Source organism: Rhagoletis pomonella, unplaced genomic scaffold (genome assembly GCF_013731165.1).
Source record: "Rhagoletis pomonella isolate Grant_MI unplaced genomic scaffold, Rhpom_1.0 Rhpom_scaffold_00016, whole genome shotgun sequence".
NCBI classification, from domain to species: domain Eukaryota; kingdom Metazoa; phylum Arthropoda; class Insecta; order Diptera; family Tephritidae; genus Rhagoletis; species Rhagoletis pomonella.
The window spans coordinates 310,096-323,629 of record NW_023458570.1 but is presented as its reverse complement, the minus strand read 5'-3'; the positions used below and the strand labels follow the sequence as shown (position 1 = coordinate 323,629).

The window sequence follows — 13,534 nt, the reverse complement described above, 5'->3', positions numbered from 1 at the left end:
AAAAAAAAAACCCTATCTCAGCTGGCGATTCAAAAACACCCTATCTCAGTACATTTTCAATGTATTTCCAGCTGAGATAGGGCGTTTTTGAGCCGAATTCTGAGATAGGGTGTTTTTCAATAAAATTCTGAAATAGGGCGTTCTTCAGTCAAATTCTGAAGTGGGGCGTTCTTGAATAATTTCTGAGATAGGCCGTTTTCGAATTGGCTGCCGACATAGGTCGCTCTTCCCGTCAGGTGACGATATTAAGTAAAAATAAAAAAATTCATTAAAACTTATCACCTACCACAACCGTAAAATTCATTAAAAACTTACATTAACTTAAAATCTATTCCAAATCGCTATCATCTAAAACACCATCTAAAGCTAAACTTAAAATATCCCGAGTTGTCGCGGAGTTTGTTACTTCCTTGTCTTTTTTTCTGGCGGAAGATAGCAGGGAATGGATGGCATCAATGGTTTCCAGAGCAACGTCCTCACTTTTCATACCATCCAGTATGCTGACCACCTCCTCGCCAAACCACTCATATTTCCTTTTTGTGTTTGTCACCATTATATTTGTCAACTCTTTTAATCCCTGTTGTACCTTTTGTTGAAAATGAGCCTTATTTCGTTTTCTGCAAGATGATGAAACCTGAAACTAAAATAATTGTTATTATTTTTAGTTCCCGGAGTCTCCAAATGAATGGAAATCAATTGCGGATCAGTTTGAGCGGAAATGGCAGTTTCCTCTTTGTTTAGGAGCTTTAGATGGAAAGCATGTAAGCTTCTACGCTTCTCAATCAGATGGCTCTTACTATCACAATTACAAAGGAACTGATAGCATTGTACTGCTAGCACTGGTGGATGCAAATTGCAAATTTATTTATATAAACGTGGGCGCAAATGGTAGAACTCATGATGGAGCTATCCTAAGCCATTCGTCTTTACAGCGAGTGTTGAATAATGGGGATACATACTTTCCACCAGACAAAGTTATAGGGAACCAAAGATTATTGCCTTATGTCGTGGTTGCCGATAATGCTTTTGCACTACAAAGACACGTGATGAAACCTTACTCACACCTCACAAGTGTGCGTGAAAAAATTATTTTCAATAAAAGATTGTCCAGGGCACGTCAAACAAGTGAAAGAGCTTTCGGCATACTCTCTCAAAGATTCCTTATACTGAAGAAACCAATCAACTTACAAAACGTAAGAACTATTGAGACCATTATACAGGCGTTTTGTGTACTTCACAACTTTATTTTAAGTAATAGGATAAGTTCTTTGAGTGAACCATTTATGGATACAATGCATTCTAATGCAATATCATATGAAAGAAATCTCTCACCTGAAGCAATAAGAAATTCTTTTCTTGAATATTTTAATAATGAAGGAAAGCTGGAGTGGTTAGAACAACAATAAAAGTTATGCAAATTAAATATAATGCCTGAATTTTTAAATAAATATGGTTGAGCCTTTGTAATTTATTTTAATGAATTCAACGTTTTTCAGCATTTTGGCTACGAATCGTGAAAATATAACTTACCGACGGTTCGTCCCTCAACGAGGCGTTATCCGTGTTTATATTATTGTCCGTATCGTATCTTTATTGGAAAAATTACAAATTACTCTTAGAAAACTTTATGTCACAAAATCTTACCGTTTGTGGCCTGTTTTCATCATTTAAACTATCCTGCGTCACCCTTATTTCTACGTTTGGACGTAGAAACTGGAGCAGCTCGTAACACCACATTTTGGGTGTTTTCACATCTGCTGCGCCGCATCCACTCCGTTTACTGGCTTCAATTGCCCTCACTTCTCTCCGAAATTGTGAGCGCAGTCCTTGAATTTTTTCCCTAATGTTTTTTGGGGTCACAAGGGGATCTTTCGTCACCAAAACGTCGTGAATTCCATTTATTGCCGCATTTCGCTTATCCCTGTCACTATAATGGCAATGCTTTGTGTTCCAAAGACACTCTCGGGCCTGGAGAAGATTTATTAATTCTTCCGTTAACGCTCGGCTCCAGGAGATATACATTTCTATAATTATAAAAATTAATTGACCCACTTTAGATTTTCACAAATTTCTTTGCTTAGTCATTTTCTAACGACACACAAATAAGTAATAATGTTTTTGTAATACAAATACTCACTTTAATAACTTTTATATTCGCGCGGATATTAAATATCTTTATATCGAAAATTTTGCGTTAGCAGTACATATACTCAGCGCGTTTTCTTCTGGAATAAACATGTTTTGTGTATAACTGCAACATCTACCGTATCGTATGGCAATACTGTATTTTCCAGCAAATTTTTGTGTATGGCAACACTTATTTTTCATCTGTTTGGCCCAACAAATTTTGTTTGCTGTGAGAGTCACCAAACTCTCTCTCTCCGAGTTTGCTGCAACAACAATTTCACGCAGTTTGCCAAACAAAATTTCTGCATAACACCGACCTAACAACACAAATGTGGGCCTTGCTGACGCTTCGCTCCTTACTATCAGCAACGTATGTATGTATAAAAAATTCAAAGGCAACTACGATTGTCCGGCTGCGTATGAATGTCGCTACACTTGCACAGATATATAAACAAACACAGATGTGAGTACTGCTGGCACGCTGACAGCAGCGTATGCATGCCATGACTTGTAAAGAATAACGGTTGAGCGTCGTTGTACTCAACTTTAAGATTTTTGATTCTTCTTTTAAGAATTTTGAAACCAACAATAAGAATATCTGTTATGTTCTTGATTTGAGTACACATTAGTTTCGTTCTAAGCTTAACATATGGGTGTTTCCATGAAAATGTCAACCAGGACTGAAAAAATAAAAACAACTGAAAAGGGTTTTTCAGACGAATTAATAAGAGAAAAATACTCGAATTTTTATATTTTAGAAGTATTTCAGCTTATTGGAATTTTAAAACTCAAAAATGGAAGAGTAAAACTGAATGTCTCTTCGACTCAGTTTTCTCCAGGGACCGTAACGGTTATAAGTTTTATTATAAAAATCACTCTTTAATCGTTATTAACTGAGTTTTATTTTTTGCTCGGAAAATAATCGTTACGTTTTAAGTTTTATTTTTCGGTCGGAAAATAATGGTTACGTTTTAAGTTTTATTTTTTGCTCGGAAAATAATGGTTACGTTTTAAGTTTTATTTTTTGCTCGGAAAATAACGATTACGTTTTAAGTTTTATTTTTTGCAGGAAAATAATCGTTACGTTTTAAGCTTCATTTTGTGCTTTGCTTGACTCCACCAAAGTACGTACTCTACTTTCTCTCATCGCGTACGAAAAATGTTTGCTGCTGCCAAAAGGGAGTAGCAAATCTACTCTCTGTATACTTGCAGTACTGTAAGTACTTGCGTATTAAATTTCATTTCTGGTTGTTAGCGTACTAGTTGATATCGTTTGCGGCGCTGGTCAGCGAAATTGAAAGAGTAAAAATAGAATATGGAAATTGACGATGTAAGGAAAGGTTTACGGCCATATTTATAAAAAAATAACGTAGATTTAGACAGTCGTTTAATGTGACATTTTCATAAAACTTTTCTATTTAAGCAGCTTTTCGAATCTATGTATGTACAATAAATTTTTATAAAAGTACTATTTTCGTTTATAATTTCAATTCTGATTAAATTCTGATTTCAAGGGAAACGAATTTTCATTGGGCACGTTCAGAAGGCGCAACAGCTCAGTAACTGTTGCGATTGCACCTTCTCAACGCGTTGTTGGGTACTTCTGATCAACTAAGCAGTTGCGTGTAGATGATCGTAATATTTTTCTGATCATTTGAGACAACATCTTGTGTGTTGTAAATTTGACAGCTAATGTATGAAGCCATTCAGAAGACGCATTACGATCACTGATTTTTTTAGCAACGGTTGCGCCCAACTGCTGCGCCTTCTAAACCTACCCATTGTAGTTCCCAAGAAATATCACGAGATATATTTTTCAGTATGCAAAACTGCTTTTTCATTTACGATACCTTGCGCATGTGTTTAGAATGATACGTAAGTTGGCAAATCGTCAAATTTCTAGCCTTCTTAGAAACAGAGGATACTGGCTTTACAAAGTGTCGAATCCCACACTTTTGTCTAATGACAATATTTTTTACAATAGTTTCTTTGCACCCCTGAAAAGTGCCGATTTTCACATTCGATAGTTTGACATGGTAGCGACGAGATGTACGAGCATTTTTTCTTAAGAGCTGCATACTGATTTAAGAATTTTTTTATAAAAGCAAATTTATTTTCCATTTATTGCGCGTAATTTTATATGAATCTTTAATTTTTTTGAGAGCCTTTACAAATAAAAAAATGTCGGCATATGTACATATGTACATACATACGCAGCCATATAACGAATTTTCATTGAAAACTTTTTTTCATTTAGTTTTTTAATAAATACTAAAATTAGAGGCGTATGTATGTTTAAAAAACTCAGTCGCGATACATTATATACATACATAAGTATGTACATACCTAATAAACATTCGGCTTGGTTAACAATTCGAAAATGATTTTTTTTCGAGTCTCACCTTCGATAACGAATGTGAAATAAATTAGTATTCGATTCGAGAACTTTCGTTATGAATTCGAAATCCCGTCCATTATGGAATTGGAAATTTAATGAGAGAGAGTGATTTTCTTATATTTCATTTTCTCTCTTGTTACTATGGTTTCCATTTTTTTTGGAACCCATCTCGAGTGTATTTCCAATATACTATAAACGTTGGAAAACTAAGGTTGGCTATGAGTTGGTTCTCAGTTCGATATTCATATTGTATATCGAAGGTCATTTTCGAACATTCGCCAAAATGTTTATTGGGTACATATATATCTGGACTCACAAATCGGATTTTACGATTATAGTTGTCTGCATAACCCATTGGCGAAATAAAAACTTTATCCGTTTTTGTTAAATCGAAACTATATTTTTACATACATATGTATGTACATACATGCATACATAAATATATTTAATAGTGGTATTCATCTAAACCGATAACTTTATCAAGCAGATAATCTTATAAGTTTATGCACTCTGTTACATGAACGACCCACACTATCTTTTCGTTTACACATTCGACAATAGTCGTGTTTTCTTTGGTTATAAAGCGCAGTGTCACTAACTTTATACTTCTAGCACGGGGATAAAGAAATTATAGAAACTACCTCACTAAATTGGAAAAAATTATATTTACGAGATATCTATTTAAATAAATGTACATATAACATAAAGGCTATTTATTTGAAGCAAGTTATAAGAAACAATGGCAGAATGTCTGTTTGTGTATGAATTCATTTGTCACGGCTACCAAACTTTGCGAATTATCAGTGAAACAAAACAAACAGACGGGATAATAATTGAACCAGATCTCTATCAGGATCATATCGTTGTTGAATTTGCGTGCAAAATTTGAACGTGAAAAAAATATATGCGGAAACTTACATATGTATCTATGCAAATACATATCTATGCACATACATGCATATGTACTTATGTATGTATGTACATATATCAGCATTTAAGTTGAAAGTACGTTTTGCTCGTCGCTCTCTTCATCTCTCCACTACTTTCCTGTCCTTAGTTTTATTCAGATACCAAAAATTTATGTTTTCTTCGAAAATACTCAAGTACTACCAGTAGAGTACTCTACTGTCAAATACCTTTTACTCGCAGTTGTTGCGGAAGGCAAAAAAATACTCTACGCGTCTTGCTATTGATCGGTAGTTTACGTACGCTTGCGGAAACTGGTTTATGCTTAAAGCGCAGTTACCCACGGACGTAAAACCGGAGGACGTGTCAGCTGACACGATCTATCTTATGGGATCTGCGTGTTAATAAAAACTCACCAACGCATGACCGTGACGTAGACGGTGTTTCTCTCTCTTTTTATCAACAGCAAACTTGATATGTTCCTACGTACTTCTACGCTACGCTACGTACACGTTCGTGGGTAACCGCGCTCTTACTCACACTTGACCCGAACGATGAGAGTAAAGGAGGGAAAGTATTTGCGCGGCGATCGGATGTCTTGTTAGGCCGTTTAAATGGAATTGCGCAGGAGTTTAGTAACTACTGAAGATAATTCACTCAAAATTGATATCTACAATGAGTTTTAGACGAAAAATAAGAATATTAAAAAATTTTGGCAAATGGGCGTAGCCACGCCCACTTATGGTTACATGTGTATATCTTGGTAACCGCTACACCAATTTGGCACACTTCGCACACCGTCTTCAAAAGAGGCACAACTCAAAAATTCTAAATTTCGAGTTAAAATGTAAAACTTGCTCCTTGCTAAGCTATCTACCAATACGAAAAAGTCTACCTGATATTTGTTATTGTAAAGTGTCGAAAAAAACAGTTAGGTCTCTTTCGTTGCTTCGAATGACACTGAACTGCAGCTGGCAAACATGTCATATTTTTAGTTGTGTTGTGGTACTCGAAGTGCGTTGATCGCAGCCGATGATAAAAAAGAGACCTTTTTCGTGTTGTGACTCTTTCGGTGACATATTTAATAATTTCAACGTATTTAATATCGTGTTGTGCCCCGTTTTTATGACTCGGGTAAGTGAAATCTGTTTGTATTTTTTGTACATGTGACCCTTTAGTTGTAAGAACATTAAAATATTCAGGTTGTGTCTGTTTTGATGAAAAAAGAGAAACTATGTTTATTTTATGTTTTTAACTTGTATTAGGATTACATTACATTGAATTGTTTGCGTATCGATAAAATCAATTGAACTATCGATATTAATATCTAACAAAATAATTGTTTGTAGCTGTAAACAGAAATTTTTGTGTTAGTTCTCTTTAGATGATAGTTTTTTGATAAATGTAAATTTCGTTGTCACTCTCAGGAAAGCAATGGAAAACAACAACTATTCGGCTGAAATGACCTCTGAAGGTACAATGCGCTTTAGAAAGATCAAACCAATCAGTTATTGTCCCTCCCCATGTGACGAGGCGCTTATCGAACCGTTTGGAGAGAGCTCTGGAGACGATTACAACGCATCTGACGGTTCTACTTCTACCTGCTCTAGTTCAGCAGTGCAATTTGAAAATTATCAAAATGAAAACAAAATAAAGAGAGGGCAAAATCATGCGAAGAAAGCGAAATTGCTGAGAAATTCAGGCAAATCGTATGTATAGCAGTCAAAATCAAAAAAGCATTGTGAAGAGAGGAAAGTGCGTTCACCTTGCGGTGCAAAGTGTCGTATACAGTGTTCACATAAAATCAACGAAGACGTTTGTCAAAAAATATTTGAAAATTTTTGGAGCATTGGTAACTTGCAGAGGCAGCGAGAATTTATTGCTGCTAGTACGTCTCCAATAATACCGAAATATCGATATTCAGCTACTCAAGGGTTATGTAAACACAACCATGCCGCTCATTTTTCAGTAGATGGTACAAGTTACCGTGTGTAAGACTTTTTTTAAATCCACTCTTGATGTTAGTGATAGAGTTATTTGAACAGTTCTATCGAAAAAAAACTCGGAGGGCTTTATTGAGCACGATTTGCGGGGAAAACACAACAAACATCCCACTGTAAGTCCCGAATTAAAAGAGAGCGTCAGAGATTTCATAAAGGCGATACCCAGAGTAGAGTCTCACTATTTGCGCAAACAAACATCACGCGAGTTTATTGAAGGTGGTAGAAGCCAAGCTGACTTCTACCGTGACTATAAAGAACTTCGTGAAAGGGAAAATTTACCCTTTGCAAATTCGATCATGTTTCACCGAATATTCAAAAATGAGTTTAACATTTCGTTATTTAAGCCTAAAAAGGATCAATGCGATTTTTGCCAATCGTACAATAATGCAAACGAACTTCAAAAGCTAGCACAAAAAGAGGCTTATGCTTTGCATCAGGTAGAAAAAGATTTGTCCCGAAAAGAAAAAGAATTTGACAAAAAAAAATGGCGTATGTTGCTGTATACGACTTACAAGCAGTTTTGCCTTTGCCAAAAGCCATGGCATCTTCAATTTTTTTATAAAAATAAAATAAATTGTTTTAACTTTACCATAAGTGACCTATTCGCTAAAAACGTCGAATGCTTTTTTTGGACCGAGTTAGAAGGGCATCGTGGATCGTTTGAAATTGGAAGCTGTGTATTGCGATACATTAAAAATATAGTTCAAAATTCTAAAAACCCCAAAGAAATCGACATGATATTTTATTCAGATAATTGTTGTGGCCAACAAAAAAATAAATTTGTACTTTCCATTTATTGGTACGCCATGCAAAAGAATAACATTAGAAGCATTACACACAAGTTTTTGATTCATGGACATTCCCAAAACGAAGGAGATAATGTTCATAGTGTTATCGAAAAACAAATTAAAAGGCACATAACTTGCATACCCATTTACATTCCAGAGCAGTACGTTACTTTAATAGCAACTGCAAAAAAGACTGGTAAACCTTATAATGTGCACCAACTCACACATGAAGACTTCTATGACCTGAAGGCCTTACAAGAGGAATGGGGTCATAATTTTGTAAGAGATGTCGATAAAGAAAAAATACTTTGGAATGACATTAAAGTCCTTCGAATCGAGAGAGATAGCCCTGACTCCTTTTACTATAAAAGCTCGTATAAAGACACAATTTTTAAAAAAGCCAATGTACGAAATATGATGATGAAGTCCTTTAGATCGTCGGATTTAATCAGGTATTTGTTCCTCGTCATATCTTTTTTCTTTGTCATCGTGTACAGCCCGCGACAAAAGATAGCACATTAAGATTTTTTCCAGTTTTGGCTACTTTTGTTTTGCTTTTTAAGGTTCATAAATTTTTTTTTTTAAGTATAGCTCTTTATATAACGAAAACCTTATAAATCCAAATTTCAAAATTTGTACAAAAATTATAAAAATTCCACAAACTTTTCATCCCAATTCCAAGCATTTTCATTAGAATTTCTAGAATAATTTTTGGTACGCAGTTTCAGAGCTTATTAAATTCTAGTATAACAGGTGGAATTTTGAAGTTACCAAAAAATCACGTTGATTTTTGATAATTTTTCTTTGCTGACGGTATCACGCATTTTCTTCCATATATAGTAATTTTTTATAAAGATAAAGTGCATAAAGAAATCCCAATGAAAATGCTTGGAATTGGAATGAAAAGTTTGCGGAATTTTTATAATTTTTGTAAAAATGTTAAAATTTGGATTTATAGGGTTTTTGTTAGATAAAGAGCTACACTTTAAAAAAAAATATGACCCTTAAAAAAAGCAAAAGAAAAGTAGTCAAAACTAGTCAAAATATCGATGTGCTATCTTTTGTCGCTGGCTGTATGTTGTTTTGTCATCTACTCCTGGTTCGTCTTTCTTTCTTTTTCCTTGTTTCAAGATCTTGTTTTGTTTCCTGTGTTACATTTGTTTTAAACTGAATTTGTTTGAACTGAGTTGTAACTATTTTCTATTTTCAGTTTAAAAAGGGCCTACTCAAACCCGTTTCCTTTAACGGAGAAGAAAATAAGTGACCTCAATGACTTAGTAAAGAAAAACATAATTCCAAACTATTATTATGAATCATATTATATGCACATATTAAAATAATTAATTCCTTTACTTTTTTTAATTTTGAATGAATAAAACCTTTTTTGTCCCTTTTTATTTTTAAAATTGTTTTTCACTTTACAATCCAGAATCAGCAAAAGAGTCATAACTAAAAATGATTCAATAAGAAATGCGTGACAATTTTTTCAAAAGAGTCATAATTCAAAATATCTGTTTTTACAACAAATTTTAAAAACAATCTTCATAACTTTTCCTCTTCTGATTTTTTAAAGACCTTTCATTGCCATTAAGCAACATTTTATTTTTATAAAATATTGTATGAACTCAAAAACAGTTTTTTGCGTTTTCTGAACAACGACAAATTTTGAGTTGTGTCTCTTTCGAAGACGGTGTGCGACTTATTGGCCTTGGTATAACATACCAAATGGCCGAAAATTTTTAAAATCGGACAATAACCACGCCCACATCCCATAAAACGGTAATTTAGAAAAATACGAAATCCTCGATAAATCAGTAAATATTAAAGCTAATTTATTCAAAATTGATGGTTGCAACAATTCTTTACCAAGAAATACGTTTATGATAAAATTTTGGAAAATGGGCGTGGCACCGCCCACTTGTGATCACATATAGGGGTCTCGCTAACCGTTCTAGCAATTTGTACCAAACTCGGTATGGTATTGTGCTTGCCACATAAAAGCAAACCGTTGAAAATTGTTGAAATCGGACTAAAATTATGGCCGCTTTTCATATAACGGTAAATTTCAGAAATGCTTGAAATTTCAATATTTCGAAATTTAAGGACGCTAATTTACTTAAAATTTATACACCCCGGCTTATCATGTAGCGGTAGCTTTCGGAAAGGTGGAAAACATATATTTAATAGTTGCCCCGGGTATTTAATGTTCGGCTCCGCCCGAACTTAGACTTTCTTACTTGTTTAAATATAAAACTAGTCAGAGATAATTTCTGTTAAAATATGAAAGGATTGTAAAGGTACATTATTTACCTTAGTTTAGGAATTTTTAAAGAAAAGAAAAACTCCCATGATTCGCAGACTTTCGCATATATGCGTGTTTCCATGAAAATGTAAACCGAAAATGAAAGCAAATGAATTCAAGCGGCTTTATAACTTTAAATTTCGTATTCAGATGGCGGAAAAAGGTTTTGAAAACGCGAAACGGTGGAGAGAAAAATCTGTCGCGTACGTTATTATAACATTTTTTAATAAAAACTACCCAGAGATAATTTCTATAAAAAATGGAAGGATTGTAAAGGTACATTATTTACCTTAGTTTAGGAATTTTTAAAGAAAAGAAAAACTCTCATGATCCGCAGACTTTCGCATATATGCATATGTGCCTTAAAACCACTTCTGTTTTTGTCGCGTACGTTATCACCTGGTTTTGAACGGATATTTTCCACACCAAAGTTTCGAGGCTGCTTATTTTTTTCTCAAACATAGTACCCTTTGGTTGCAACATAACCGTAATCTTCTTTTCAGTAACTTCTATTTTTGATAGATTTACGTTACTCTATAAGCGTATATATAAAAGGGCAAATACACAACACTAGCTTGCTGGCACCATCAGGTGATTGTACCATAAGGCTCGAAGCATATAACATACCAGTTTGCTGGTACAATATTTATTTCTTTACAAATTAGGTCCAAAAATGACCGAAATGATTAGAGCCGAAATTTCATAATATTTCCACAAACACGGCGCTGACTCATATAGGGCAAGAAAATTTGGGTAAAATACTTAAAAAAAAGAGCTAATTTCACCATTCGCGAAACCAGCATGCTGGTACAATCAGTGTTGCCAACTTTTGATTTTCAAAAAGCACCAAAAACGTTTTACCACACTAAAAGCACCAAATGGTTTTGAATCAATGGATGCTTTTTTCATAACAGTTTGTATGTTTGTTTGTTTATTTATTGATTTATCCTAACACAACAATTTTACAATTATTTAACAAAACAAAAAATTAACAATATTTACAAGAATGCATACATAAATCATTAAACAAAACTTTTTCGCTCATAACGATTGAAAAGCTTGACTCATGCTTACGACGTAATACCGAAGTACTGCACATTAAAACTTATATATCTCAAGAAAGAAAAATCGAATCCCAACAAACGAAAATCATGCCCTAAGTAGAAATGAGCAAAAAAAAATGTATGTTTTCATTATATAACCTCAAATATCGCCAAAAACCGTGATTTTGGCACTTTGAGGTTAGGATATCTCAAAATTCGAGTGCTAGAACAATTGTGCGGCCAGATTTGAATTCAGCTCCAAGAAACGATGTGTGTTACTCAGGTGGTACAAAAATAAAAATTTTTACAAATAATTAGAAAAGAAATACTTAACTTACTCGCATATCTACAAGCATTTTCAACGCGAATAGAATTGAACAAGGTGAATTTGCAAGTTCAACTTTTTATCAATCATGGTTGTATTTAAGTGAATTTAAATTTGTAGATTTTTGTAAATTCAGTGCTGCCACAGCTTTAAATATTTAAAAATTGTTTCAGGTTTTAACTATATCGGAGTAATTGTAGTTCAGAAAAAAAGCACTAAAGAAGGCACTAGGCACTAAATAATTTTTTTTGGCATTTTAATTTTCAAAAACCACTAAATCTAGTGCTTAAAGCACCAAGGTGGCAACTATGGGTACAATCATAAAATTTTCAAATCGTTTTTGATGTCGCAACAGCAGCCGGTACAATCACACCACAAGAACATACACGGTCAATCGGCTGGCACCACCACTTGGTGGTGGCAGAATGCTGGATGCATATAAGGGCCGTAAACTTATCTATTTTAAAGTATAGTTAAATTGTTAATAGATAAGTTAACGGCCCTAACACTTTTATAGTTTGTATAAAAACGTAAGGAACACATCCCACTGGGAAAATAGGGAATCACCTTAGGTACCTCAGAAGTATGTCTGATACCAAATGTACGTTCTAAATTCCTACTTACATAAGGCGGCCACGTCTTTGTTAAAGTAATGGAGATTCGGCAGGGAAGTGGTAAGGACCGCCAGGTGAAGGGCAATACCTTACCAGCAACTTACGTTTCACCCGGCTGTCCTTACCACGTCACTGACGAGTCTCCCTTACTTTAACAAAGACGTGGCCGCCTTATTTAAGTAGGAATTAGAAGGTACATTTGGTATCAGACATACTTCTGAGCCGCTTTACAAAGTAAGTTACATGTAATGCAGAGCAGTCGCTCGGAGTAGTTCGGTGCTTGGAAATAACTTCGGCTGCACGTTATTTTGCAACTGACAACGTAATGTGTCATCGGAGGTGTTGATTTTGCGTTTTACTAGTAGATTACATTGGCCATGATGACACTTTTGGTACTAAAAACTGAAAGAAAACATCATTTACCTCGTAAGGTGCTTACCTATTTTCCCAGTGGGATAATACATATACACACATACATATGTATATATCAGAGTCTTTCTTAGCTTAAAAATTCATTTCATACATATATGAAAAAATTAGATCAAATTAAGCATATACAACTTTTTCATGTCAAGTATGAATAAATTTTCCAAGAGGCTAAAAAAGGACATGGGACAATTTTAAATTTATGTGGCCAAAAAAAGTACGTGGTGGCTAAATCTAGCCACCAAAGGACTAAAACGACAACACTGGTTGTCAAACATGGGCTTTTCTACCAAAACTGGTAGGTTTTTTCCATATGGTCGGTTGGTAGACTAGATTGGATTATGGTAGGTTCAGTGACAATGAGTAATAGTTATTTGCGAAAAAAATATGTATCTCCAAACATTTTAGCAACCTTGTTTACACAAATATTTCACCGGCGCGTTCGCATAGCGGCAACCGGAAAACAAGTAAATATACCGGGGGTCAATTCCCGTTCTGCATTATCGTGAAGTGAAAATTGAAAAAATCACACCGAAATAAGTGCGGGTTGAAAGTGTTCTTTTATCACAATAACGCAGAACCAGAATTGACCCTCTGATTCG

The 13,534-nt window shown here is 34.5% G+C and overlaps 1 protein-coding gene across 2 annotated transcripts; it reads right to left on the bottom strand.

Moving 5' to 3' along the window:
* Positions 1 to 2,759, bottom strand: LOC118749449. 2 transcript variants are annotated; one of them, XM_036484249.1, is made up of 4 exons: positions 2,138 to 2,759; positions 1,645 to 2,024; positions 1,531 to 1,588; positions 1 to 640 (listed from the first exon to the last, which is right to left on the bottom strand). In XM_036484249.1, exons 2-4 carry the CDS (start codon positions 1,665 to 1,667, stop codon positions 329 to 331), a joined length of 393 nt encoding a protein of 130 aa, XP_036340142.1. In that variant the 5' UTR covers positions 1,668 to 2,024; positions 2,138 to 2,759; the 3' UTR covers positions 1 to 328. The 2 variants fall into 2 exon arrangements, with proteins under 2 accessions (XP_036340142.1, XP_036340143.1); XM_036484250.1 differs by having other exon boundaries at positions 1 to 634; positions 2,138 to 2,757.
* Positions 2,760 to 13,534: the final 10,775 nt, after the last annotated feature.

Excerpts from the sequence above, each read along its gene's own strand:
- LOC118749449 (XM_036484249.1), bottom strand. The coding sequence starts at position 1,667 with ATGATGAAAACAGGCCACAAACG. Across the intron at positions 1,589-1,644 it reads ATGAAAACAGGCCACAAACG|ATACGATACGGACAATAATA; the intron begins GTAAGATTTTGT and ends TTTCCAATAAAG. Across the intron at positions 641-1,530 it reads CGTTGAGGGACGAACCGTCG|TTTCAGGTTTCATCATCTTG; the intron begins GTAAGTTATATT and ends CAATTATTTTAG.